The 27,529-nt window shown below is 38.7% G+C and overlaps 2 protein-coding genes across 3 annotated transcripts in view; both read left to right on the top strand.

Moving 5' to 3' along the window:
- ATP13A3 (ATPase 13A3) overlaps positions 1-20,436 on the top strand; it is a 61,761-nt gene extending 41,325 nt beyond the window's left edge. The window contains exons 21-34 of one of the 2 annotated variants that reach the window (XM_057421644.1): positions 1,097-1,221; positions 2,119-2,297; positions 2,773-2,895; positions 2,979-3,058; positions 3,819-3,861; positions 3,959-4,068; positions 4,833-4,929; positions 5,810-5,882; positions 6,694-6,871; positions 9,649-9,836; positions 10,334-10,422; positions 10,624-10,704; positions 14,429-14,518; positions 16,019-20,436. In XM_057421644.1, the coding sequence (XP_057277627.1) occupies positions 1,097-1,221; positions 2,119-2,297; positions 2,773-2,895; positions 2,979-3,058; positions 3,819-3,861; positions 3,959-4,068; positions 4,833-4,929; positions 5,810-5,882; positions 6,694-6,871; positions 9,649-9,836; positions 10,334-10,422; positions 10,624-10,704; positions 14,429-14,518; positions 16,019-16,216 (1,654 nt within the window). In that variant the 3' untranslated portion in view covers positions 16,217-20,436. The remainder of the gene's footprint in view (positions 1-1,096; positions 1,222-2,118; positions 2,298-2,772; positions 2,896-2,978; positions 3,059-3,818; positions 3,862-3,958; positions 4,069-4,832; positions 4,930-5,809; positions 5,883-6,693; positions 6,872-9,648; positions 9,837-10,333; positions 10,423-10,623; positions 10,705-14,428; positions 14,519-16,018) is intronic. The other variant, XM_057421645.1, reaches the window with a different exon arrangement.
- A 141-nt stretch (positions 20,437-20,577) lies between these two features.
- Positions 20,578-27,299, top strand: GP5 (glycoprotein V platelet). Its single transcript, XM_057421657.1, has 2 exons — positions 20,578-21,690; positions 24,265-27,299. Exon 2 carries the CDS (start codon positions 24,291-24,293, stop codon positions 26,190-26,192), a length of 1,902 nt encoding a protein of 633 aa, XP_057277640.1. The 5' UTR covers positions 20,578-21,690; positions 24,265-24,290; the 3' UTR covers positions 26,193-27,299.
- Positions 27,300-27,529: the final 230 nt, after the last annotated feature.

Genomic DNA, 27,529 nt, shown 5'->3' with positions numbered 1-27,529 from the left:
GTTAATTTTTATTTAAATCAATTGCTACTGTTCTTTCTTGACAAGTATAGTTCTGTGCATTTTTTATTTGTACTCTGTACAATACATAGAAATTTAAGATAAGGAAGTTTCTCTGCAATAGTGAGGAACATCTTTAAGCTTGAAATGAACTGTAATATTTTATAGTGTTTGATTTATATTAATGTGGCAGAAAACCTCATCTGATTTCTTTGTTACTTGATAATACTTACATCATCTGTGTCTATTAAAGATAATGAAATGACATGTAATAGAAACTCTCCTCTGTGTGTTTGTAGTTTCTTCATCTGCTATGAGCAACATGTCCTTTTTCTTATTGCAGAGCTTGTCAGGAAGGTTTAGAAGTTAGAAAGGTTTCTTCCTTCAAAGAGTAGTATTTCCTCTTAATTATTTTTCAGCTGGTCCTAGTTTTGTGGGTAGTGCTATCTATCTTTTCCATAGTGTTCAGAAAGTGTAGCATTGCCATGAAAATACGAGCTTTGTGTTCTTTTGTATCAGCTCTGTGTGCAAGGTGACTGCAAAGCAGTACAAAGCAGACAAATGGATTTTCCAGTTTCAGGTGTGAAAATCTACTGTACCAGCAAAATACCCAAGACCTGTAAATACTGACTTTCATGTAAACCAAAGTTAATTAGTTGCTTCACTTGGTTAGCTAATGTCTATTAATCTTACTAGCCTTGGTAACATGATTTGATGGCTTGTATATTAAGGATCAGCTAATTTGGAAATTAGAGATGTGATTCTAAAAAAATCTTAAAATTTGGCTGCGAATGCAGTTAGCCTTGGAGCATTTTTTTTCTAGGGATATTTCTTTTGAGAATGTAATCTCTTTCAGAAAGATAATCTTGTGGAAGAAACTAAAAATGGTACTTGAGGAAAACATTTTCTCATACTGGTTTTCAACTAAAACAAGGGAAGTAAGTATAAATGATTGTGAAAGGTGATAGCTCTCAGGTTACCTTTTTATAAAGCAAATTCTTCACTTTTCATGATTCAAAATAAACAGAAAATTGGGCTCTTTAAGCTACATGTAATAATCGTATTTCTTGCAATATTCTCTTCCTTGCCTTTTCTACAGAGATGCTATTGAAAGCAACATGGATTTTATGGGGTTAATTATAATGCAAAACAAGTTAAAGCAAGAAACCCCTGCTGTACTTGAAGATTTGCATAAAGCCAACATTCGCACTGTCATGGTTACAGGTTAGCACATAAACACTCATACTCAAAAATCCATCTTATTTTAATTATAGTGTATGAAGTCAGATTGTAGTGTCAGTAGGCTGGGATTGCACTGTGTTTATAGCAAGAGGAAAGTTTAGAAACTACTACGAGAATATTTGGACACCAGTCTGCTGTTTCTTTTTGAATGAAAGTTGCTTTGGTATGTCAGAGATCGGAAGCCAGTGTAAGGATGAGTCCTCTCCCTAGCTCCATGCACAAGTTACTTACACTGAATTGAAGGATGCAAAACCTTAGAGGTCTTCCAAATCACAGACTAGGTGAAAGTCCTGGTCTGATTTTATGACTGACCCTCCTTTGAGCAAGGGGTTGGACTAGATGACCTCCTGAGGGTCCCTACCATTTTGAATTGTATTATGATAAGTCACTTTGTGGTGTTGTTTTTGTTTTGGTTTTTAATAAGAAAGACTTATGTCCCCGTTAAGCAGGCTAGGTATCTGTACTCAGTATTTCCATGCAATAGGTGTGTTTGCTTTTTAAATCACAGGTATTGCAGCTTTGGAATAATGTTGTGATAGGCTGGCAATACAACTCAGTGTTTGCATGTTCTGTGACTGTGTTTAAAAAGTGCTATTTTAAATGGCTGCATGCTTTCTGCCAGATTTTCAGTATATCCTAAGGTTTGGCCAATAAGAAATCTTTATGGCTAAAAGAAGCATTTTAGTGATGTTAGCGCAGAGGAAGGGTTTAACAGACTAGGTTTTTGAATTTTGTCTGAAGGCTTGGTTTGCCTTGAGGGTGTCACTGGTATGTTAGGCAGTCCTTTTCCTAGTTTAAAACTGGCTTTGTTAGCTTTTCTCTTAATGTGGAATATTAGTGAAACTGACTGAAACTTTTTTAAATGCAATTGTTTAACAGGGGATAACATGCTAACTGCTATCTCTGTGGCCAGAGACTGTGGAATGATTCTACCTCAGGATAAGGTTATTATTGCTGAAGCACTACCTCCAAAGGATGGGCAGGCTGCCAGGATCAACTGGCATTATGCAGATACCCTCGCAAAATGCACTAGTTCATCACCAGCCATAAACTCAGAGGTAACATGAGCATTATGATGCCCTTACGGTGTAATCAGTTAGTTTTATGGTTGAGTTTCTTTTTATCTGATTCCATCAAATAGCAAATCTCCTGTTAAGTGTCAAATAAAAATTGATGTACTAGTTAACTTTCAGATTTTGAAATACCACAGAATAATAAAACAGCTGGGGGAGCTAGTTTTTCAATGGTGATACGACTGTTGATATTTTAGTTCTGCAGGAGACAGGATTTTTTCCACATTTCAGTCTGTTGAGACTGCTCTAGCTGTTTGTAGCTGAAATATTAAACTGTGTTTGCTTGTTACTAAATAAGTGTTTTCATTGTATGAGGTTTCCTTTCAAGTAACATTCTTGGAAACCTCCCCTCTAGTTTGGGATCTTAAGGAATACCCCTCTTGAATATTAGCTTGAAATTACAAGTATCTGTGTAAATACACTAGAGTACAGTACTAGAGTATTGAACTACTTTTGCTAGGATATTCCAGTTAAATTGGTCCATGAAAGTCTTGAGGATCTCCAGATGACCAAGTACCATTTTGCAATGAATGGGAAGTCATTTGCTGTGATTTTGGAGCATTTTCAGGACCTGGTACCCAAGGTGAGCATTTCATTTGAGTATGAACACTTCTGTTGTTCAACAGACTTTGCCCTGTGAGCATTAAGAAATCTTCTGTCTTCCAGCTTGTGTTACATGGCACTGTGTTTGCTCGCATGGCACCAGATCAGAAAACTCAGCTGGTAGAAGCTTTACAAAATGTAGAGTAAGTATTTGCTCAAGCACAGCAAGTGGGAGGGTTGACAGACTGTTTGGTGTGACAGGAGGAAAAAATTATGTATGCTTCTAACTGTTCCTCCAAATGAAAAAAGCTGGGCTAATTATATATATTGTGTGTATATATAGATAATTACATATGTGATATATGTGATTGCATTTAATATATATATTAGTTGGGCTAATATAACTTCCTTGAGTTGGTAAATAAGCCTGTTAGCTGAGCAGGAATGAGAGTAGTACCATCTGCTGGCTGGTTGTGAAAGTTTCAGGCTTTTCATGAAGTTACAAATGATAAATAGCTAAACTGACTAACATAGTTTATAAATCTGGTTGCTTGGATTAATAAAAAAATCCATCAAATGTTTTCTCTGTATTACAGAAGTATTAATGGGATGACTTCCCATTCATATACGATCAGTATACTACTCTCTGTTAGTTTCAGACCTTGCAGCTATACAAAATACTACAAAAGTCTCTTTTCCTAGAGCAAAGATGCTTTAAACCATGTTGGAATGATAGAGGGCTGTGATAATCATTACTGGTTTGATTGACCTCTCTACATCATATTACTTTTCTGTCTACTTCCTTATATGTATAATGGCAACAGTAATTGCTTTCAGCATTAATGATCACTCATAATTGTGCAAACCCTGGATAAGTTAACATTAAAGTATTTAATGAAATATGCTAAATAGACAACAATTAGGGAATGGTCCAGAATGCTGACATCTGTTTGGTTTTTGTAGTTACTACGTGGGCATGTGTGGAGATGGAGCAAATGACTGTGGGGTAAGTATGTTTTTATTTCCTATACAGTACGGTTCAGTTAAATTTTACAGCTGAAAGCAAGTTTTAAAATGTTCTCTACTTCAATGTTAACTGGCAGGCGCTAAAGAGGGCACATGGTGGTATATCTTTGTCTGAACTTGAGGCTTCTGTGGCATCACCATTCACTTCCAGAACACCTAGTATTTCCTGCGTGCCAAAGCTGATCAGGTAACGTGACTTACTGTGAACTTAAATGCGTCTGTGCAACTCTTTTTGCATACCGTATATTAATATAAGTTTGATGCTGTAGAAGGCCAGTTTGAATTAAAGACATACATTTTTAGTAGTTCTGTTTTTTTACTGAAGTTACCCTGAGCAAATGCTTACCGTAGCATGATTTAGTATTTTGTTATAAACCCTTTTGTCCAGGTAAAGTTAATTTTTCAAAGCATGAATGAGTTTCTACATGTTAGTATTTAATTTGTTGTCTTAGTGACTACTGTGCTGGTTTCCATAAAGGTTGTGTTTAAAATTTTATCCTAGAATTGGAAGTTAGGTAATAATTTTGGATAAACGTCAACCAGAGAAGAATCTACTTAAGTCTGTGTGGAACTAATGAAGTAATGTGTAATCAGAAAGTTTTCTGGTCAGCAGTTCTGTGGTTGACTGCATGTTCATTCAATCCATGCAGTAAACTAGCGCTTCATAGATATTTTGGCAAGCAGGCCTTCATTTTAAAACCTCTGTTGGAAAACCATATACAGCCCAAAGAATGCCAGAGTAAGGTGGTGGCTCGGTTCAGAAGGCATGCTCACAACTTTGATATATTTAAAAGTGTACCATTGTGACCCCTTTTTCTCTGTATATCTTCAGCCTAATGTCCCTCAAAAGGGTTTGCTGGTGTGTTCAAGTGCAGTTCAAGTTTTGCTAAGTAGAATATAACTGCTTGCACAGAAAACTTACTAGTTATATGATTGCATTTGTTTTGACAGGGAAGGCCGTGCTGCTTTAATAACTTCCTTCTGTGTATTTAAGTTCATGGCATTATACAGCATTATCCAGTACATCAGTGTTACTCTGCTATATTCTGTAAGTATTCTGTAAATGCTTAAGCAGTGTCAACCCAATCCAGAGATTTAAAAATTGATAGATAATTCATATAAATGTTGCAAGCCTCTTTTTGAGTACATAACACCAGCATTCTTAAAAACTGTATTTGGACTAAAGGTATTGTTCGTATTTTTGTCTTGTTTAATGTTAACTGTATGAAAAACATGGTAGTGTCAATTTTTAAAAGGCAGTAGTTAATGCCTGTGTATAGAAAGTTGCTCCAGCGGGAAGACCAAATAAGCATATAAATTGAACAAAAGTAAGATTTTTCAATTATTTAAAAACCCTCAGCATTTTTAAATAGCCTAACTATTTAAAGGGCAATGCATTCCTTTTATATAAGGATTGAAAGAGAGCAGCTTGCAAGTACTGGGGAGGGGAGCAAGGTAGAGTGTTTCCTGTTAACATGATTGGATTCACAGTATGGCACTTAGTAGAAATCCTGGATTTTAATTTGCATTCTGAGTAAATTAAGCATGTAAAGCATTAAAGGACCTTTGAAGGGGAAATTTTGACAACTGTATGACTACATCCTAAGCTTATGGTGTTTTGAGAATTGTGGGCCTAAGCTATTACTTCATTGGTATTTAAGGTTCAGTAATGCAAGCTTGATTACAAATTTCAATTACAAATAGCTTGTGCATTTTAAAACTGAAATTGTCTCATGCCTTGATACTTCAGCAATTGATCTGTGAATTGTGGAGTACTTCAGACTCCTACAGAAAAAAGAAACCAGTTTGACAAGGCATTGTATTGTCAGTAGGGGGAAATCTAAAGAATTATTGCTGTAGGAGTGTCACTGTAAGATATTTCCGGGTGTGAAGAAATTACCAATGTTTCAGTTGTGATTTCTGTCTAGATCCTGAGCAATCTGGGAGATTTCCAGTTTCTCTTCATTGATTTGGCAATCATTTTGGTGGTTGTCTTCACAAGTAAGTATTGTGCTGTACTTCTGGCTTCTATAAAGCAGTTTTTGCTTGGTCAATTTTTTATTTTTTTATTTTTATTACATATTGTTTGAAGTAAGCGCCATGATGTACAATTTAGATGTTACAACTACTACAGTATATGCATTAAAAACCCAAACCGCTGTGTACCAAGTTAGATTCATCTGAAGTTTGTGAAATGTCCTCACACAAAAAGCAGGTTGTGTGCATGATCTTTGAAAAGTAATTGTTCACAGTACGGGAAGTCATAAATCTCTACTGACATGAGGAAACTGGTTTTGGAATCAAAACAGAAGTTGTTACAATATAATCTTTCTCAAATGTTTTGATTTTCTTGCATTCTGCATACAAAATGTTGTACTCCAAGCTGTTACATAGTGAAGTATTTTGATTCCACATAGGAACCTAGCACTCAGTTTACTGGCTAATGGTAGAATACCGTTTTTCAGTTTAATAGAAAATGCTTCTTTGAATGGCAAACCAAAACTGATGAGCTGTAAGTCCTTGTGCAAGACAAAGGGAATTTGGCCAGACACTACTAATTCCTTAGGTCTCATGGCTTCTTTTATTGTCCCCTGCTGTCCTGTGTTGCTGGGGTTAACCAGCCTGTAGAAGGCACTGTGACATTATTCTAGAGCAGTATAATCTTTTCAAGGTGGTTTCACACTTGCAGTTCTGGACTGATTTTTAAAGTGATGTCATGAGCAAGCCATTCTAATTCCACAGAATGTGAACAGAGTGACCTTTGAAAACCGTAATGATGGAATATGTAATTTGTTTTTTGTTCTCTTTGCAGTGAGTCTAAACCCTGCTTGGAAGGAGCTTGTTGCTCGAAGGCCTCCATCAGGTCTTATCTCAGGTCCACTTCTGTGTTCTGTTTTGTCTCAGATCATCATCTGCTTTGCTTTCCAAGTCTTTGGGTTTTTTTGGGTCAAACAGCAGTCCTGGTATAAGCCTTGGAGTGCAGAATTTGAGTAAGTATTTCAGTGGTTCCATGCAGAATACAGTAATGATTGAAAAGCTATAAGTAATAATTGCTCTCTTTATTGACCCTCTTTGGGTACTTGAGATGTAAAGCTTCTGTATGGCAGGTAGTCTGCTAAAACTTTTGTGAAAAGCATACCAATACATAGGAGTTTGAAGGGGAAAATTTTGACAACTGTATGACTACATCCTAAGCTTACGGTGTTTTGAGAATTGTGGGCCTAAGCTATTACTTCATTGGTATTTAAGATTCAGTAATACAAGCTTGATTACAAATTTCAATTACAAATAGCTTGCGAATTTTAAAACTGAAATTGTCTCATGCCTTGATACTTCAGCAATTGATCTGTGAATTATGGAGTACTTCAGACTCCTACAGAAAAAAGAAACCAGTCTGACAAGGCATTGTATTGTCAGTAGGCTGCACAGGATTTGGAGAAGGCTGAGGTTCTGAATGACTTCTTTGCCTCGGTCTTCACTGGCAAAGGCTCTGACCAAACCACCCAAACCACCTTGGAAGGCAGACACAGGGACTGTGAGAATGAAGACCTTGCGCCCACTGTAGGAGAGGAACTGGTTCGAGACCATCTTAAAAATCTGAATGTGCACAAGTTTGTGGGTCCTGAGGAGATCCATCCGTGGGTCCTGAAGGAGCTCGTGAATGAAGTTGTGAAGCCGCTGGCCATCATATTTGAGAAATCATGGCAGTCAGGTGAAGTTCCCGACGACTGGAAAAAGGGAAATATAACCCCCCATTTTCAAGAAGGGGAAAATAGATGACCTGGGGAATTACAGTCAGTCTCACCTCTGTGCCTGGCAAAATCTTGGAGCAGATTCTCCTGAATGGCATGCTAAGGCACATGAAAATCAACAAGGTGCTCGGTGACAGCCATCATGGCTTCACTAAAGGGGAATCCTGCCTGACCAATTTGGTGGCCTTCTATGATGGGGCTACAGAACTGATGGACAGGGGTAGAGCAGTTGATGTCATCTGCCTGGACTTGTGCAGAGTGTTCGACACTGTCCCACACGACATCCTTGTCTCTAAATTGGAGAGACATCAATTTGATGGATGGACCACTCGGTGGATAAAGAACTGGCTGGATGGCCGCACACAAAGTGTTGTGGTCAATGGCTCAGTGTCCAGCTGGAGACCAGTAACGAGTGGTGTCCCTCAGGGATCGGTGTTGGGACCGGTCTTGTTCAACATCTTCGTCGCTGACACGGACAGTGGGATTGAGTGCGCCCCCAGCAAGTTTGCCGATGACACCAAGCTGTGTAGTTCAGTTGATACGCTGGAGGGAAGGAATGCCATCCAGAGGGACCTTGACACGCTTGTGAGGTGGGCTGATGCCAACCTTATGAAGTTTAACCATGCCAAGTGCAAGGTCCTACACCTGGGTCGGAGCAATTCCAGGTACAGCTGCAGGTTGTGCAGAGAAGAGATTCAGAGCAGCCCTGTGGAGAAGGACTTGGGGGTGTTGGTTGATGAGAAAGTGAGCATGAGCTGGCCGTGTGCGCTCACAGCCCAGAAAGCCAGCTGTATCCTGGGCTGCATCAAAAGGAGCGTGACCAGCAGGTGGAAGGAGGTGATTCTGTCCCTCTACTCTGCTCTTGTGAGACCTCACCTGGGGTATTGTGTGCAGTTCTGGTGTCCTCAACATAAAAAGGACCTGGAACTGTTGGAACAAGTCCAGAGAAGGGCCACGATGATGATCAGGGGACTGGAACTGGAGCACCTCCCATATGAAGACAGGCTGAGGAAGTTGGGGCTATTGAGCCTGGAGAAGAGAAGGCTGCGTGGAGACCTCATAGCAGCCTTCCAGTATCTGAAGAGGGCCTATAGGGATGCTGGAGAGGGACTCTTTATTAGGGACTGTAGTGACAGGACAAGGGGTAATGGGTTAAAACTTAAACAGGGAAAGTTTAGATTGGATATAAGAAGGAAATTCTTTCCTGTGATGGTAGTGAGGCACTGGAATGGGTTGCCCAGAGAAGTTGTGAATGCTCCATCCCTGGCAGTGTTCAAGACCAGGTTGGACGAGGCCTTGGGTGATATGATTTAGCGTAAGGCGTCCCTGCCCACGGCAGAGGGGTTGGAACTAGATGTTCTTAAGGTCCTTTCCAACCCTAACTATTCTATGATTCTATGAGTTACCCAGAAGCTGAAATGCAAAACTGGATCAGAGCCAGACTGCAGGGTCTGAAGACTCCTCAACCTTGGGACAGTTGAGATTAAAATTGTAAATTAATGGTTCAGACCTATTTTTAACCCTTCTGTTGTGAATGCTCCATTCCTGGCAGTGTTCAAGGCCAGGTTGAATAGTCTTGAGTGACATAGTTTAGTGTGAGGTGTCCCTGCCCATGGCAGGGGGGTTGGAACTAGATGATCTTAAGGTCCTTTCCAGCCCTAACTATGATTCTATGATTTTCCTGTTAGAATTACAGTAAATCAAACTGATATTTCAGAAAACAAAGGCATGTTTCAACCTTTTTTTTAGATTGCAATATTTTCTTGTCTTCAAAGTGTATCAACAGTGATAGTTTCTAAAGAGTTCATGTAGTAAACTTAAAACCTGTAAGCAGAAGAAAACTCTTAAGTTCAGAATTCACAAGAATTGCTACCTCCCTGCCATAGTTTTATTTCTTACTGTAATAGATTTTCAAGGACAAGCTTTTTTACTACTGTAGCAGTTTGTTCTGTCATTGCCTGGTTTGCATCTTCTCCATAACACAGTGATAATTATTGTTTTTTTTTATCTTGTAGTGAATGTAATGTATTGGATGCCACAAACACCAGCTCTGCACACCATGGGAATGAGACTCTTCACGATGAACATTACATTAAAAATTACGAAAACACAACTTTGTTTTTTATATCCAGCTTTCAGTACCTCATAGTGGCAATTGTCTTTTCTAAAGGAAAGCCCTTTAGACAACCATGCTACAAAAATTGTAAGTCCTTTCTTATTGTATACACTTCCAAGTGAAACTCCAAGTAACTTGTTTATCCATGGCTTGCTTACAATTGTCTTGTGCCACTTGAGCCATAATAGTGTTGCTGGAGGAACACACAAATTATCCTCTGATAATCAGATAAAAATAGGGAAGTATTAAAATGTATGAAGAAATTAATGGTAATAGTTGCTTTGTTTGTAGAAGTATATGTGTATATATGTTTCAGCATCACAAGTGAGCCAGTGAGAAACTGAGTCTGGCCTTCTGTCTCTTTGTGGCTATCAGCACAACTTGTATGAGCCAGTGAGAAACTGAGTCTGGCCTTCTGTCTCTTTGTGGCTATCAGCACAACTTGTATTGCCAAAATCTACCAGGAAAGGGTTTAGAGGGAGAAAAGAGGTTCTTTCCAGGGAGTAATGAACCCATGATGCTCGGGAAAACTGTCCAAAACTCTGTGCGATGATCTGATAAAAATATTTTTTCTTGTTTTACAGTTCTGTTTGTTACATCTGTGATAGTTCTTTATGTCTTCATATTTTTCATCATGTTGCATCCTGTTGAATCTATTGACGCATTTCTTGAGGTAAGATTCACCAGTTACAGCCTGCATCTTTACTTCCTAGGATAGCTGATTGGCTGCCTTTTGGGAAAGCTTGAACCATTTCAGAGCTTTAACTTAGCATCTCTGGGAGGGGGAAGTGAGAATTTAATGACTCTGAGCCTGCTTGGAATATGTGTTTGTTTCATATGTGTGTTGCTAACCTCTGGCAACTTTTTCACACAGCTCGTGTGTGTGCCATATGAGTGGCGCCTAAGAATTCTCGTCATTGTTATTCTCAATGCAGTTGTATCCGTGCTGGTGGAGGTAAGAAATCAAATGGAAAAAATGTTTAAGTGAGCTTTTTGCTAGGGTAGGTGTTTGTCTTTCGTTTAGAAGGTCTCTCTTCACAGTGTAAGTTGCCACTGTGTTCTTTTTAAGTTTGTATTCCTAAAATGTCCTTTTAGGCTAAACTTAGGGTGTCAGAGTTTTCTATGTTAAAAACATAATTTTAAAACCTTTTTAATTTAAAAAGGGGGGCGGGGGGAGGGTAGAGAAGTGGAAGGGCTTCTAAATTATTTTAACTCTTTTATGGGACAGTACTCTCCATATTGATTTCCTAAGTGAATTCAGTTCAGAAGAAATTAACATAGTAGAGAACTATATAAAATCATTAGGAGAGCACATCTTTATTGAGTTGATTCATGTGCATAGCTTATTGTTCAGAATAATGCAGGGCTATATAACTTGCTCATTTAATCTGATGCAAGTCCAGAAGTAGGGATGTTCATTCAGATCTGCTTTTTCCAGCCCTGAGCTTGACCAAGGTCAGTCACTCTGGATATTGACCTCTTCTGCTGTAATTCCAGAGTTAATGGGGGCAGAAACATGCCCTACCTTTCCTTCAGTTACACCTATGTTGTTTTCAAGAGTTGAAGTTTGACAGATACATCTTCCAGGAAGAGTCTGGATTCAAAGTCAGTCATTTATTCCTGTGGTTAGTTCTTGTTAAATTGATGCCTTATTTCCAGCTTGAATACATGTGGGTTTTGGTTGCAGCCATTAGCCACTTTTTTTCCTGCAAGATGAAAAAACCTTTCAACATTATCTAGCACTTACACGCTGCAGTTATCTGTTTTTACTGCACAATGTTTTTGTCAGCTTCTAGTCAGTATTTCCATTACTATGTGAGGGATTGCTATCAAGGTAACCAGCATAATGTTTGCTTGGATCATGCCAGTTTGGCCTTTGAAGATTGCTATAGTATTACTGTTCTTTCCAGTTGACTAGTTTTTTCCTGTTACTCATGACGTAGTAAAAATAAGTCAACCAAAGAGTTTTTTTGCATAATTTGATTGAAAAGGCTTTGTGTTCAAAATGTGTTCCAAATAGAATCTGCAATATATGCTATTATGTCACTGCCTATTGGACCATGTATTCAAGTGGTTCACCTGATAGGTGGTAACTTGTCTTTTCCAAAATATGGCAGTAGCTACTAATTATTTTGGCCTTTGCCTTGTGGTTAACAAGTTTATCCTCTCCTAAAGATCCTGTCTTTCTTACATTGTCCTATATTTACTCTTAATCTTGCTTGTGGTGTTTTCATTTATGCCTTTTAATTCTTCCATGGTTTTGTACTGTGAAACTCTTAATAGTTTGGGGGGTTTTGCCTCCTTTTTTATTTGTTAAGTTAAATTTTATGTATATTGTTGTCTTTACTACTGAAACAAAACAGGCATTCTGAAGTTGCAGAATCGTGGCCTTTTTTTGTCTTCTGATTAATTTAAACATTTTATTACCATCTCTGGGTTATCAGCTTTTTTGAAATACTAAGATTATTCCTTGGAATTGAGCTTTGTGTTGATACATGAAGTCTAAATAGGTGCAGGTTACAGTTTTCAGTCCTGTGGTAAACGTCACTTGGAGAAAGAAACTTACCTTCTGCTGAAGAATTACTTTGTTCTTGCAGATGATCTTTCTAACTTTTATACAAGCTGGTGCTATTTCTCTTGTGGAAGTGTAAGGGCTCCAGTAGACAGTCTGTACAGTGTCAGTCCATGTATCGGCATGTGCCTCTTGTAGACAAATGGTTCTCCTCTGGCTTAAAAGTTCATAATGTTCCACTCCTGCGCCTTGTTGGTTGCCACACCAATCTGTAAAGTTGTGAAATTCTACTAAACATAACCTAAGCAGTATGATTACTGTACAATGTTTGCTCTCACCCAGTATTTCAAGCCCCACCCCACTCTTTTTCCTGGGCTGGATTGATTTATCATCTTTTGACACTTTAATCACTTAACTGTCATTGCCAAAACTGGTAGGATGATTTGTTGCATTCCTTTCAGACTGACTTACCTATTTATCTTGTTGCGCGTACTTTAGCAGTGGAATAGAAGTACCTATACAATTCATTAATTCTTTGGGATGTTCTGCATTGACTTGCAACCTATTTCTTCCTCTTCCACTATTAGTTGAATGCTTTGTTAGGACAGATAAGTTGTCTTACAGCAAGTGACCAACAGAAGCATTGTCTTGTGATCCTCAAATCCCAGACTTTGTTTTATGATACACACTTCACCTTCCATAACTTCAGCCTGCTTTTGTCCCACCCTTTGAACTGTGTCCAACTCCAGCAATGCTATTCTAGGCTCCCTGAAGCTTTTTCATGTAGTGCCAGCTCATTTCCAGTCCAGCTTATTGCCTTTCTGTCCTTGTGTGTCTGGCTGGATTTTCTGCTCACTACGCTTCAGAGTTTCTGGGTGTGAGTTACTGAGGAACAGTTACGGTTCATATTCTGAGTATGTAGGAAAAGCTGCTGGTGGCATCTCCTTACTTCTTTTAACGAGGTAATATGTATGTATATCACCTAAAGTTTGTTCTGCTGAGACTAATCTCTCGGTAATTGCATCTTTAAGAGTCTTATGATGATGGGATAAATAAGGGATTTGGTTTATCATCTTTTGTCACGTTTGCCAATTTGAACGTTTTGTGTCACGCTGTGATCCTATGTAGTTTCTTCATGGCTTCTACAACAGGAATGGTTTCTGACTGGCTGCCCCAGGCATGTTTTCTGAAATGCTCTGTAAGTCTTTTGCTTCCATGTGGGTCGCAGACTAGGTTCACAAAGCATGCATATTCTTTCTACCAGATGATAGAAATATATTGCACAACAAAGTCAGATCCTAGCAGATGTTTCTTTTCACCTCCTTACAGCCTGGGACAGACTGGCTTCAAAAACGAACATCTAGTAATCTTCAAGATTTGTTGGCAAATGGTTTATAAAAGTGCTATAAAATTCTGGTATATTATAAAATCGTAAGCATTATAAAATCTATTATAGAAGTCTGGCTAATTAGCTCCCCTTTCTTAATGGCAGGGGTTAGTCAGAAGTTAAAAGTGGAATCTGTCCAAAGATCAGAGTTGTAGGCTCAAGGACATGAAAGATACAGGTTCACACCTGTGTTGCCGGATTTGTCAAGGCTCTCAAGTCCTCCTGCACAGCAGTATGAGAGTAACCAGACATACTGTTCAACTTCTGCCCGTTCTGAAATCTGGAATGGCTCCTGCAGAATTCCTTCAGACTTCCTGCTGATGGCCTTGCATTGCCACCCCACTAAAGCTTTTCTGGGAATGTGACTGGTTTAAAACAAACTATGAACAAAGCATAGCTCCAGCATGAAATCCACTATAATATTAAAGATGGTTTGAGGGGAAAGTGCTTTAAGCACTGATGTTTTCAGTACTTCATAGTTTCTTTTAGAGTATTGAAACACCTTAAGAATTTGTATTTATGATTTTTACCCATAGTCATGGATGCAGTTGTGGTCACTGTTGCAGTTGATTTAAAGTACATGTTTGTATTCTTAAATCTCATGTGAGAACTTTAAGAACGAAAATGTTAATCACTTAAGTACTGCCAAGTAATGTAAACTCTCTGTTTTGGCACTCAGTTATGCCTAACACTATTTCAGGTTTTATTTGTAATGTGCGTACTAACAACATATGATCATTAGTTTCTTTAACTCTCCCTGCTCACTGTAATGTCTCACAGAATGTCCTCCTTGATATGATCCTTTGGAAGGTTGTGTTCAATCGAGACAAACAAGGAGAATATCGCCTCACCATGGCCCAGCCTCCTCAGGTTGGAGACTAGTATTTTGCTGTCATCATTTGAGTGCATGCAGATTAATTCAGTGTTACCTTTTTATGATCTATAAGTGTCTGTTGCCTTATCTTAAGCTACTTAAATCAGATTTCTGTTACTAGAATATTAAAAGAGAAAGGCTTCTGGTTATGTATTTTTCTCCTTGTTGACTATCAAAGAAACTACCTCTGTATTAGAAGAGCTGTGAAGCAAACCCAGAGGATTGCTTTTAAGACTTTTCTCACTATATCTTCATGTTGCACACTAGAAATTTTATTTGCTTTTTCACAAGTTAGCGTGCTAGGACTGGGAAAGGCTTGATGTGCTTGGAATCAGAATTGCTGATGCTGGGTCTAATCCAGTTCTTTATTACATTGATTTGGTTGGGAGTTTTAAATCATTGTCTGAGAGCTGTAATTTATAGCATGTATAAATGAAATTAAACAAAATGGTAAATGAAAGTATGTTACTAACTTCAGATGGTTTAGGAGGCCATTAGGAGACGTTCGGATTTAGCTCCTGATTTTTCAGGTCACCAGAAATGTTGGTCATGATACATGAAGGAAATCTGTGTGAATCCCATATAAACTAGCTTTTTCTTTAGGCCTGTTGGCTTATTACTTTCAGTTGGTTATACATCTGTTCTTGCTAGAATTACAGTGGTTTATTTCTCAGCACTAATTTTTATTAAATGTATTCACTTCAGCTTACATTTGTCCTTTTGAGGCTGTTTAAGAATGAACTGCCTTGTGTTCACCGAATAATGGAAGTTGTGCGTAAGGCTCATGTTTGGTTCAGTTCACCAACTGAAAGAAGTTCAGAGCACAAAGAAAACCGGAGACTATATCTTTATTTAAATGTCAGCCATGTAGGTTATAGGTGCTCGCAGAGATGTGAGACGGATCCAGTCTTGAGAGTCAGGAATGGTGTTTCTCTTCTGCAGTTAGTTAAATGCATTTAGGACTGGGAGAGGAAAAATAGGAAGGAAGACCTAAATTCAATAATTTATGTCTGTTTTGATAACTATTGATACCTGTAGGACTTAGGTTTCACAGTATCAGCAAGTTGAATTCTGCCACTTTTGGCTGGCTGCCTTCAGTTAAAACAATTCATTGCTTAAAAGTGTTGTGAGACTCCAGGAATTTGACTTCTTTTTCTAGGCCAGGCTTTTATTCTTCAACAGTAACATCATTTAACTGTGCCTGTTATACCCTTGTTTATGGAAACTATTATAAAATATGCATAAAAGCTGTTGGTGACCTTTGATGTTGCAATAATGCAGAATACTTGGGTTTTCTTAATATTTTTTAAATGTCATTGCCAATATAGTGTAGAAGTAATGATACAACAGAAGAGTTTCTGTACTATACATTCTAGAACCAAAATGACAAAATAGTAAATTAGAAATTAAAATAATAGGTGTTCCAGCATTTTAGTGTGTTCTTAGTTAATTTTTTCTTATGGTAATCCAACTTTCAAATCTGTTCACTTCTGCAGGAGGCTGTGGATCGCTGTGGAGTCTCTTTCCTTTCTTCCCTGTTCGGTTGCAGAGAGAAGACGCCAAAAGCCAAGTATATGCATCTAGCTCAGGAACTGCTGGTTGATCCAGAATGGCCACCAAAACCCAGAACAACAACAGAAGCAAAAGCACCATCCCAAGAAAATGGTTCATATCAAATCATCACTGTAACATAACAGTGGATCTTGGTGGCATGTGTCTTTAGTAGTATTCGTAAGAATGTAATTTTAAGGCTTTATTTGAAATTGCAATATACTAAATGTCAAATTCTAATGCAGATATGTCCAACTGTTTTGTCTCCCTGAATACAAAGTTCAGAGCCAGACATGTTATGGCTATACATTTTAAAAATGTAGGTTTCCTTAGGCAGAACAAAAATGATTGTTTCCTTCCACCTTCTTTCGAATTTCATTATTCTTAAATGAGATGTATTTGAAGGTTTAAACTGCAGAGCAGTGAAAACAGGTTCATTATATTTGCCTGGAGCATCTTAATCATTGTGCTAACCTGCTTACCAGGGCACGTGTTTATGTAAACCCTATGGTGCAATGACATCAATGTACTAGAGGCACATAATAATCTTACCATGCTTTTCTTTTTTTTTCCCTTTTTTCATACTCAGCTGTTGAAAAGCTTTGTGCCTCAGAACGGTTCTGAAGTTTTGGTGTGTGTACCATGAATTTTGTCCCCGCTGTTAAGGACTGTTTCCAGGTGTAATGTTTGGGTTTTAAATTTAATTCTGTAGTCTGCCACAGCAGGAATTGGAAATGCTATAGAAACATTATGCTCTGTCCTTAAGAAGAAAGCACATTGCTTTCAAGTGGGTTCTTGGCTTCTTTTGTAGCTAACCCCAAGGAAGGGCTTAAGTGGCCTCCAGAGGAGGAGGCATTTGGCTACACTCTAAAGTTTTTGGAGAAGGAAGGCTGGAGAATCTAAACACTTTCTTCTGTGTCATGTTTTATTACATTTAGCTGTGCATTTCTTCACACACCTTGTTTTTTCCAGCAGAAGGATTCGATTATCCCTTTGTGGACCATGTTTTATTTGTAAATCTTAAGACAATTTTCCTATATACCTTGAAGTAGTAAGGCCAGAGTTACTGCTGCAAGGAAAATGGGGGTGGGAGGGAAGAATATTTTCACATGCCCATGCTTTGGGATTTGTGCATGTTAAGAACATACGCATTTTAAAGAGACTGCCAGTGTCTTAAGCACTATATGTAGCTGTATGAAACACAACTAAGTGAAAATAGATGAGCTAAAATCTGTCTTGCTACAGAACTATAAGGCTTATGTGTATTTTATATATTAAAAAAAAGAAAAGAAAAAAAGAAAAACTTTGCATCACCAGTAATGCTGCTTAAGCACTTGGGGTAGCGGTACATTGTTTTGCCATTAGGCGGTGTCAAATACAAGACCGCTAAAAAAATAGGCCTGCAAAGATGTAGAAGCAGGCATCGTCTTCATGTGCAGAGTTTAAAACTTCTTTTCTATTTTATTGAGACCATAAATTACTTCTGTCCAAACCATCTTCAACTTGTTAAACTGTTAGAAAAGTCGGTTTTGGTGTCTTCAGGAAGATGACAAAATAAGGACTCTTGATCAGTCTGTTGTTCTGACCAGATGCAACTGACTGGTTCAAACACCTCCAAGCTTTGGGAGGGATCTGGAGAAGTCACAATTCTCTAGAGAACCTTCAGAGAAGCAAGTCGGGTCCTTCAGAGGAGTTGTGACAGGAGGGCCCCAAACTCCCTCGCTGGCTGGGATCATTTTAAAGTGTGTGTATTCTGATGATGGAATTCAAGGTTGGGTGGTATTCACTGTTCTATGGGCTTTGGTTTTTTTGTTCTTTTTTTTTGTTTGGGATTTGTTTTTGTTTTAATTCCTGTGGAGACAACTTCATTCCTGCATTGTTTTAATATGGGGAAATTTTCAAGTCAGACCTAATTCCCTTGTGCTGTTCTGTAAGTCAGTATACACAGTGTCCCCCACTGCTGAGGTTACAGGTTCTGCAGCATTTACTGTGCCAATGAGGAATTTAAAAGTCGTGCTAAATGGTTTGGAAGACTTTTTCCTAGAACTTAAGTTATTAGCACTTGCTCCTCATAAATAGTATGCATATAATGTCCTATCCTCCAGTCCAGCTGCCATCTCTCTTCCTGATTTCTTTTTTTTATTGTTGTTTGTTTTTAAGGGGAGGAGCAGGAGGAAGGGGGAAGTGGTTTTCTTAGCATTCATTCAACAGAGCAGTGTAAAAGTCCTGGCTTCTTAAGGCCATAAACGTAGAACAACATCAGTAGCTTTTAAGGAGTCTGCAACTGTGGACTTGGATAAATTTATTAATCATGAACTTGAGTCAGTTGGCTGATTTCTGTCACTGTTGATTTTACACAATCTTTGTAGCATGGAATAATTGATGAAGAATAATTCTGAGCTGCGTAAGTAGTATTCAAATTTAAAAAAAACCACAATATTTTAGTTGAAAAATGTTGTTAAGCTATGCATCTTGAACCTGGGAGCTGTGACTTACGCTTAAACGCTTTTGCTTTCCATTTCATTGACCATCATAGCTTGAGTGTTCCATCAGAAGTGAAAGAAAACATTTGTGTCTTTCCCTTTTAAATACTTTTGCTTAATACTTTCTCTAAACTGATAATTTCTCTTGGCGTATTTGATTCCTGAAGATAGACTTTCAATCTGATTCTGATTAATTAGACTTATCTAGAAAGTAAGGAGGAAACAGCTTTTTAAGGTAAGCTTGACTTTGGAGAGCATTTTAGGGAACTCAGTTGCCAAGTGTCTCCACTTGATTGAGTGACTCATGGGTCATGAGCCCATTAAACTTGAATATTTTGCAAATGGGAGCTGGTTTCCTCAAGGTATGCGTTCAGAGTTGGTAAATGTTCTTGAGGTTGCATGCTTGAGCTCTGACCTATTTGCTTCTGACGCTTAGTCAAGAATACTAAATCAGCTTTTCTAAGAATCCTTTTTGTTGTTGCAAGTTCAGCCACAAAATAAGCTTTTGCATCTTCTGCAATTATTGGGATTTATGCCTTCCTGCCCAAGAGCTGAGTTTAGCCACCTATAATTTTTCTCATCTTGAGCAGTTTAGTTTTTCTGGTTTTCAGAAATGCAGCAAACTATATCTGCACTAGTGTATTCAGTTTCTGCTTTGAAGTAAAATGAAATTCAGTTTGTAGTGAAAAGAATCTCTTCTAATGTTCATCTTGGAAGTCTAAATTCAGGTGAACAGACTGATTTAGTGAGCTCCACTAGATACTTATTAGACATTCTCTTCCTGCTGTATATTTTGGCCTTACGTTGAGGAGTTTGATTTATTATTAAATTATTTGTGTATGCAGACTTTAATCTGTACGTATTTTACTTTGATGTATTAGGATTTGTAAATATTACTGATTTTTAAATATTATTTATGCACATACCTAAAGGACTGGTCTATCCAGAAAAGCAATTGCTAAATAATAAATGTTACTTTTTAGAAATAAATTGCAAGATCATTAAATTGTATATCCCTCAGGGTTATTTTTAAAGGTTTTTTCCTCTTCCCTTCAGATTCGATTAGCAGAAACTGTAGTTTCATGTACTATAGAACAAAATCTACTGTAAAAGCAACAAAAAAATGCTGTGAGTAATGTTTGAGTAGAAGCAGCTAAAACACTCACAGCACTGACTGTCCGTATTCATTGTAATGTCAATTGGAAACTCTTACTGTTGCACTTTTTAAGAGTTATTGGATTTTTAATTCTATTTATTTTTGTCTTCATGAAGGTTGTGCTGAACAGTCGTCACAAATTGGGTAAATTATCCTGTACTGTATGTGTATATACAGTATAACATTAAGCAGATGTGGAGTTCTTTTTATGCTGCAAATTTTTAATGCTTATGTTGGGCATCACAAAATGAGAGAGCTGAAGTTCTGTAGGATTTCTCCCATGGAATTCTGACTTGTAAACTTAGGTTTTTGTATGTGCAAGGGAAAGCTGTGGGGTTTTGACAGTTTTTAGAGTCTTGAATATGTTGATTTTTATACAGTAAAGCTTCAGGTTTTTAAAGCTATTTTCAACAAATTGCAGCTTGTTTGATAATTATGTGAACCAGAAACTACTCAGTTTGTCATGAATTCCTCAAGCCTAACACAGATTAAAAGGTTCATCATTACAGCGCTCTCTAGAAGCTCAGCTTCCTTTTTATTTTTAGATCTGAAATGATACTACATCTTTGTATTTAAAATATGTATTGCTGCTCTAGAATGGTACCCTGTTGTCAAGAGGCATACATAATTAACTGTACAATAGAATTGTAAATAGATTGTAAATCATTTTTGTGACTGAAGTTCTTTGAAAATAAAATTAAAATGAACAGATATTTTAACTCTTCTCATTAGTTTCATGAAATGTTTTTTTAATTATTCTTCATACAGTTAGATCAAAAGCTTATTGAAGAATACAGACTTATTCCCTGATGTCATGGGTATCTTGTTCAGTGCCTGTGTATTTTTGAAGACTGGGTGGAAAAGTATGCATGCTGTTTGTTAGCAGTGGTACGGTAGCACTGCAGTTCTGCAGTGGGGTAATACTGACCGTACTTTTACCTGCTGGCTCATGAGAGCCATTTCAAAGCCAGACCTTGCGCATGTGATAGCAGCTTGTTTCCGCTTCCTGTTATCCACATGTTCCTTCTGCTCTTTGACACGTGGGAGGCGTTATCTTGAAAAGACTCTAGGGCAAGCATTCCTGGTTGTGAGCTGTCACTTTGCCGCAGTCGCCTCAGAAGAATCACGCAGAAGTGAAGGCGCCTTTTCCATCCTGTGGCTCACCCACCATTTAAATGTTCATTGTCAGAGCGCATGATTTTAAATTTGAAGATAAGATACTTATAATACCTGGTTACTTAATTGGAAAAACTTTCAATTTCAAGCTAATATTTTGGTAACTTAAAGCTTTTTTCTCTTCAGAATCTGTCTGGATTTAGGCTTTGTTGGCCAGAAGACTTGGAGGAAAAACAGAAGCCAAATAGGCCAACCCTGGATTGCTTAGCCAAAGCATTAAATAAAAAACTCTCCCTTCTTTACTCAAATTGCTTTGACTCCAGTCCTGCAAGAAAGTAAGTCAGAGCTCCTTGTAAAGGTACAGATCCGTCGCTTGGTTGTTTAAAGTGGGTGTGTCCACTCCTTCAAAACATAATGCGTCAGACCACAGTGAATCTGTGTAACAAATTTGTAATTTTTGATGATAATTCGTATTGAAATGTATACTTCTGACTTCACCCAGATTTGCACTGGGTTGGCTGAGGCACATGCTCCAGTATTGCTGTCAAAGGAGCTGCAAGTGTTTTCTGTGCTGTTGCATGTGTGACTTCAGGCTTCTCCTGTTCTGTCAGGGGTCTCAAAATCTGATTTTGGAGTTGCATACAACCTGTGGAAGCTGGCTGCTTACACAACTAAATATAGGCAAAATCTGCTCTGAAGCTTAAAATACTCTTTGGCCTTTCACAGTAGTTACGCAAACAGGGGTGAAAGTGTTATCTAGAGGATGCATTTTGCTGTTTTACTTCCCATTTAAAGTGTAGAATCATGGTGAAGCCCGATTGCCTGCTAGTAAGTTCATCTGAAAGGCAGATAAGTTTATAAGGTACAATTTAAAATTCCTTTTTCATGCTCACATGAGTTTAGAAACTTGCAAGAAAGTAAAAATGTTAAGTACCATGGTGAATTATATGTGTGCTTAGTATTCTATGAAATTAAGTTCAAAACTGATCTGTGACTTTTACTATAGCAACACTATTGATGCATTGCTTCTAGCATCCTTTTTTAGTCTTGAGAAATATTAAGGGGGTGGAAGAAAGGGAAAGAGGCTTTAGATTAGAACATGGTAAATGACCAGCCAGGCTGGTGTCCTTTCTGGAATGCCAGGTGTCTCACAGAAGGGTTTGAGGAGATGATGCATAGGAATGTATAATTATTATTATTAGATGGATCTTACTGTGACTTCCATTATAGAAGTTTAAATCTTTCTTTTAAAAATACCATTTGCAGCTGTAGACGTTTGAGATCCATAGGATTATCCAGTTCCTGTGCCAGTCGTATGCTTGTGGTCTTAGTCTCTTGCAAGAATTTCTACCATTTTATTGTTTGTGAAAATGTCTTCAAGCACTTCTGAGTGTCTAACATCGTCTCGTTGCATACACTCTTGTTATAAGACCAGGGACACGGACATCCCCAGTCTAGTCTAGCGTAAGCCTGTTTCTTTTTTTACAGGCTGTGGTCTGCAGTCATGCCCTCTGAGGGACCTGCATTTACAGTCTTTAACATAACAATTTAGTTTGGGCTTTTTTTACCCCTCTTGTTCTCTAGATCTTCTTTTTTTCCATCTCACTGAATCTTGGAGTTCTGCAGTGGTCTTGGGTTGAGTTGGGGAAGGCTGTGATGCCAGTTAGGGTTTGAGAAGGAATTTTCTTGGTGTGTTTCTGCTGCATGTGGAGGGTTGTGCCCAGGCACCACCAGGAAGCAGTTCACCAGCTGCCTGTTCATCGTGCTGTGGGCGGAGGTGCCCATGTGGACAGGAATGTGCTCATCAACATGCCAAGGTGGGGATAAGGGGGTTCAGGGACAGGATGGTTCTTGAGTTTTGAGGTGAAGGTTTATGAGGGATGGTTGGTTTTGGGGTGGGAGATACTACTAGGAAGACAGGATACTCTGACATGGAAAAGTCCTTTGGAAGGGTGAAATCTTACAGCCTGCTTTTGGTGACTTACAGTCTCATTCAAAAAGTTCCAGAAAGCCCAGTAAGAGCTTGCTTTGCAGCACCATGTCACTGGTAGTTGATAACACTAGATGCCATGTCCTTACCTTCCCAAGGAAGGGATGCAGGTTTACCAACCTGCAGTACTCTGAACCTAACCAAGAATCTTTTTATTTATTATGTTCAAGCTACTCCCTTCCTTTGCTTTTTTTTTTTTATATTTTTATTTTTATGCAGCAGCTGGTTTTGATCTCTGGTTCTTGTCAGCAGTTCAGGCATGTAAGAAGCTCTGCTATCTCAGTGGTAGGGTTTGTACCTGTGTCTATTGATGCTGTTGGGGGAGAGCTTCACCCTTTCCCCTGGAAAAAGGGTATGTTGGGATGGGCCCTCCTCTTCCCCAGTATTCTCAATGCTGAAGAGTGACACGGCATCGGCTGTGCCAGCTGTGTTTGCAGAACTTGTGCTGCTATTCCTGCAGTCCCAGCTGTTGCTTCTCCTACTCATCAGCCAGGTGCTTGACTTCCAGGTTTTTGGTACACTTAGACTTGTTGATTTCACTAAGGAAGTATTTCTAAACTGTGGATTTCTGTTTGACATGCTCTGTTAAATATTAGCATTATAGCCAGGATTGCTTTCCTGTTCCTTTTTTTGTTTGGAAATCTATACAACTTCCCAACTTCATGGTGTTTCGTACTGATCTACCTTTATTGCTACAGCTTTCTGGCTAACTTCATGGTACTTCTTTCCTCTCATTTCATTATATTTTTGATACCACCGATAACTTGGCATTGTGTTAAGCTGCTGAAATGAGACTCCTTGATTATTAGAGGCTCACTCCTGTCCTGTGCTCTATGAGTTCTTGTGTGTCATTTCAGACTATGTCAAAAATAGCCTGTTGCTTTTTGTGTGGTGTTGAGCTGTTCCAAGAAGTGAATATTTGCAAGTACTGGGAAATGATTTAACAGAACTTTGTGCTGCTTTGTTTTTAATATAGGCTGCTTAAAATATAGGACACCCTTTTACCTCCGTTATCTATTTTTGCAGGCTAAACTTTATTTTTAAACCTTGGGTAACCTACAATAAAAAACAGTGGGTACGGGACTTTTTGATAATTTTTTTAAAATACTTTCTGTGTGTAACTTAGAGTTGCTTTTCTGTTCAAATAAACGCATGCCTTATGACTACTTGGGGATTCATCATGATTTTCATATGATTTTTTTATACTTGACTAGTACAAATATAAACAAGGAATACTTGATTTACAAAAGAGTTTTATCTGTACTTCTCAGTGTAAGCTGACCACCTTAGAAATATTTGCAGTCAACAGTAATAGAGATTTTGAAGTTTTCTTTCAAGCCAAGAGAAATTTTGCACACGTTTGCAGGTTTTATGATATATTCGTACAAGTGCTGCTAAGTTACTATGTGTGATCAAATCCTGACTCTCTCTTGTCTCTTGTAACAGCTAATGTTTCTAGCACTTCAACAAAGATGTTGGTGTTCTGCTTGTCAGTGATGATCAAGCTTTTCTTCCAGTTGGATGCATCTATTTGTCCTCAGAAGTGCAACTGCTCTTCAAAAAATGCAATTCATTGCTCTGGTCCCCACATCAAAGACCTGGAATCCTTAAATCTGCCTTGCAATATGACAGAAATTCACATAACGGGCACTAATGTAACATACTTGCAGGGTGTTTTTTCTAGTATGGTGGAACTGCAGCATCTCATCTTGTCTTCAAATAACATCTCTCTGATTTCACCAGTGGCTTTTAAAGGCCTGAGGAGGCTAAAAGCCCTCAAACTGCTAGAGAATAAGCTGGTCGAACTTCCCGCAGAAGTGTTTGATGACATGGTACAGCTTCAGCAATTGATCGTTGAGAATAACAGGTTGAAATCCATCGAAGAAAACCTGTTTGACAAACTAGCTAGTTTGGAGGAGCTTTACTTGAACAAAAACCAACTAACAGCACTTCCCAGTGGCATGCTGAAGAAACTTGCCAAACTCAGAGTACTGAACTTGTCAAGAAATTATTTGGCAGCACTGCCTAGAAATATATTTAGTACATTAACCAGGCTCGAGAAGCTGATGCTGTACTTTAACAAGCTGTCTTCAATAGAGTCTGGTACGTTTGATAGCCTGAAGGAGCTGATGGAGCTCTTCCTGCATTCCAATAACATCCAGTCCATTGCCCCTGATGCATTTTGTTGTCTTCATAAACTGAAAAGCCTAACACTTTCCAGGAACAAGATTGAGGTTTTGCCCTCTGGGCTCTTTCTGCATTTGCATGACCTGTCTAAATTGACCTTGTACAGGAACCCACTGAAGTCTCTTCCGGAAGTATTGTTTGGAGAAATGAGGCATCTTGGTGGCCTGTGGCTGTATCACACAAAGCTCTCAACAATACCAGATTTTGTGTTCAGTAACTTGACAAATTTAGAGCTTCTTGTGCTGAGTTTTAATCCAGAGCTTAGTTTTCTTCCTAAGAATGTATTCAGTGGTCTGAATGAACTGCGGGGCCTTTCTCTGCATACAAATAATATTTCCAGTTTGCCAGAAGGCATCTTCCTGAGCCTTCAGAAACTGCAGAACATTTCTCTTTTTGATAAGAGGCTTGAGATTCTTCCTAGAAACCTCTTTCATAATCTCAAGCACCTTCAGAAAGTTTACCTGAATAGCACTAAACTGCAGTCTCTTCCTGGAGACTTCTTTACTGCTTTACCTCAGCTGCAAGAAGTCTCCCTTGACGACAACCCTTGGAGATGTGATTGCCAAATTCTTGGTTTCAGAGAGTGGCTCCTCAAAAGCATGGAGATAGTTAAAAATGTGCCATCTCTAATGTGTCAGAGCCCACTGGCACTACAAAATATTTCTCTTGTGGCTCTAACAGCTGAGCACCTGAACTGCCCACCAACCACAGCCATTACATACCAGACGTTCAGCTCAGCTTTGACTTCTCTTGTGATAGAGCACTTAACATCTTGGGAGACTGCAGTGCCCAACATGGATACCAGTACACCCACATCAGTTCCTCTTGCAACCCCAGGTTTTACCTACTCACATCTTGAAGATGTTGGACAGCATAGGTTTCGTTTGTCAGAAGTTCCAATCCAAACTTCACCCAGTGTCATTGTACAAACCAACAGTGTCAGAGGAACAGATTTAACTACTCTTGCCCAGTTGGATGAGATACCAGCCCGCAGAAGTGCTAAACCCTATTTTAATACCAGAGTTGCATATTGTCAGTTGTTCTTGTGCCTTTACAGTTTGATTTTAACACTCCAGACTGTAACCATTGTGTTCAGTCTGTATGTGATGGGTAAAACCAGGCAACTCTTGCACTCCAGAAATACTCCTATTCAGCCTGTAGTTCTGATAAAATTTTTGAGAAGATGATAGAGAATACCAGCTGAAGAGAGGATTAGAAGCATTGTTTTGGATGCATTTTGAGTATTTGGGCCCTTGACGCTTGATTCACGTATGGATTACAAATCTTCATACAAAGAACCAAGAAGAAGTTGTTTTTGCAGCATAATGAAAACGTGCTTTTATGTACCTTAACGTTTGCTAAAAGTGGTTGTAAATACCATATATTGCTACAGCACTTGGTGTGTGAACCCGGATGGAGAGTGAAAGAAGATCTGTGGTCATCTCTACGTGTGTACTACAAGTTACCTGAATTGGACTGCAGCCCTGTCCCTGCCAGGCCCCGATGTCTGCTGTCTTCTCATGCTGCTCACATGTACATGGCATCAATGTAGGGAAGTCCACATAGGAACATGGCTTTAACCATGCTTTAAAGGTTGTCTGTAATACTCCAAAATGTTCCTTATACTACCTGCAATGTTTTGTCTGTTTATTGGGAAAGCAAAGGGTATTTTGGGGAAGAGATGCTGGAAAAGACCTTTTAAAAATATGGGTGGGGGCTGAATGGCATAGTGCAAGTGCCCTAGTTTTTGATTTATGTCCTCAGACCCTTTCCAGGACATGGCAGAAGTAAGGGGTACCATTTAAAGCTAATAGCGCTTTCCTCTAGCTTAACCAGAGGAAGGTAAGGAAGGTGCTGGGCTAGGAAATAGAAACTTGATGTATTTTGTTTGTTTATAAACTTTGTGAAGTGACTTAGCTTGTTCTTAAAAACTCTGATGTTGTACTTAAAAGACTCTGGAAGTGGATCTGTGGCTCTTTGGGCAGGAGACACTATACTCCGGGAGTCCTTTTGTAGCCTTACTGACTTTCTGACTATTGAGGTCTTTCCTGGATGGCCTTGAAATGGCACATTACAAGCCTGAGGTGAAGGGAGCCTGCGTTTGCTGCAGGTCTGTGGCTTGTTCCCTGTTGTGTGCTACTCTAGGCTGTGTGTTGTTCTACACACTGCTTTGTTTCAGGGTGCTCTGCTACTGGACTTGAATTCCTCTTCTAGGAAGTGAGACAGTATGCTTCTGTAGTGTTAAGTAACTGTTGTCTTGCTGGTGTGAGGTTTAATAAAATTTAGCAAGCCTGGCTAAATGGAAGCTATCTCTAAAGAAAGAGAAATGCAAGTCACTACAGCTGGAGCAAAGCAAACTGGGACTGGATTCATAAACACAACCTCCAGAATATTTGCTGCAATATATTTAAGAGAGAAGCACAAACCCAACATGCAGCTTGCATGGGGGTTGCATGCTAGTGCCCAAAAGGAGGCAGTTGTTACGAATTTAGGCTCTTGGTTGGACAACTGTAATGACCACTTA

This window comes from Pezoporus wallicus, unplaced genomic scaffold (genome assembly GCF_028554395.1).
Source record: "Pezoporus wallicus isolate ANWC-B61680 ecotype Strahan unplaced genomic scaffold, APGP_CSIRO_Pwel_v1 scaffold_7402, whole genome shotgun sequence".
In the NCBI taxonomy this organism is placed as follows: domain Eukaryota; kingdom Metazoa; phylum Chordata; class Aves; order Psittaciformes; family Psittacidae; genus Pezoporus; species Pezoporus wallicus.
Note: the sequence above shows the minus strand (reverse complement) of the source record. Positions and strands in the feature narration are given on the sequence as shown.

Bases quoted from the DNA above. Each gene is read 5' to 3' on its own strand.
- GP5 (XM_057421657.1), top strand. From the start codon at position 24,291: ATGTTGGTGTTCTGCTTGTCAGTGATGATCAAGCTTTTCTTCCAGTTG.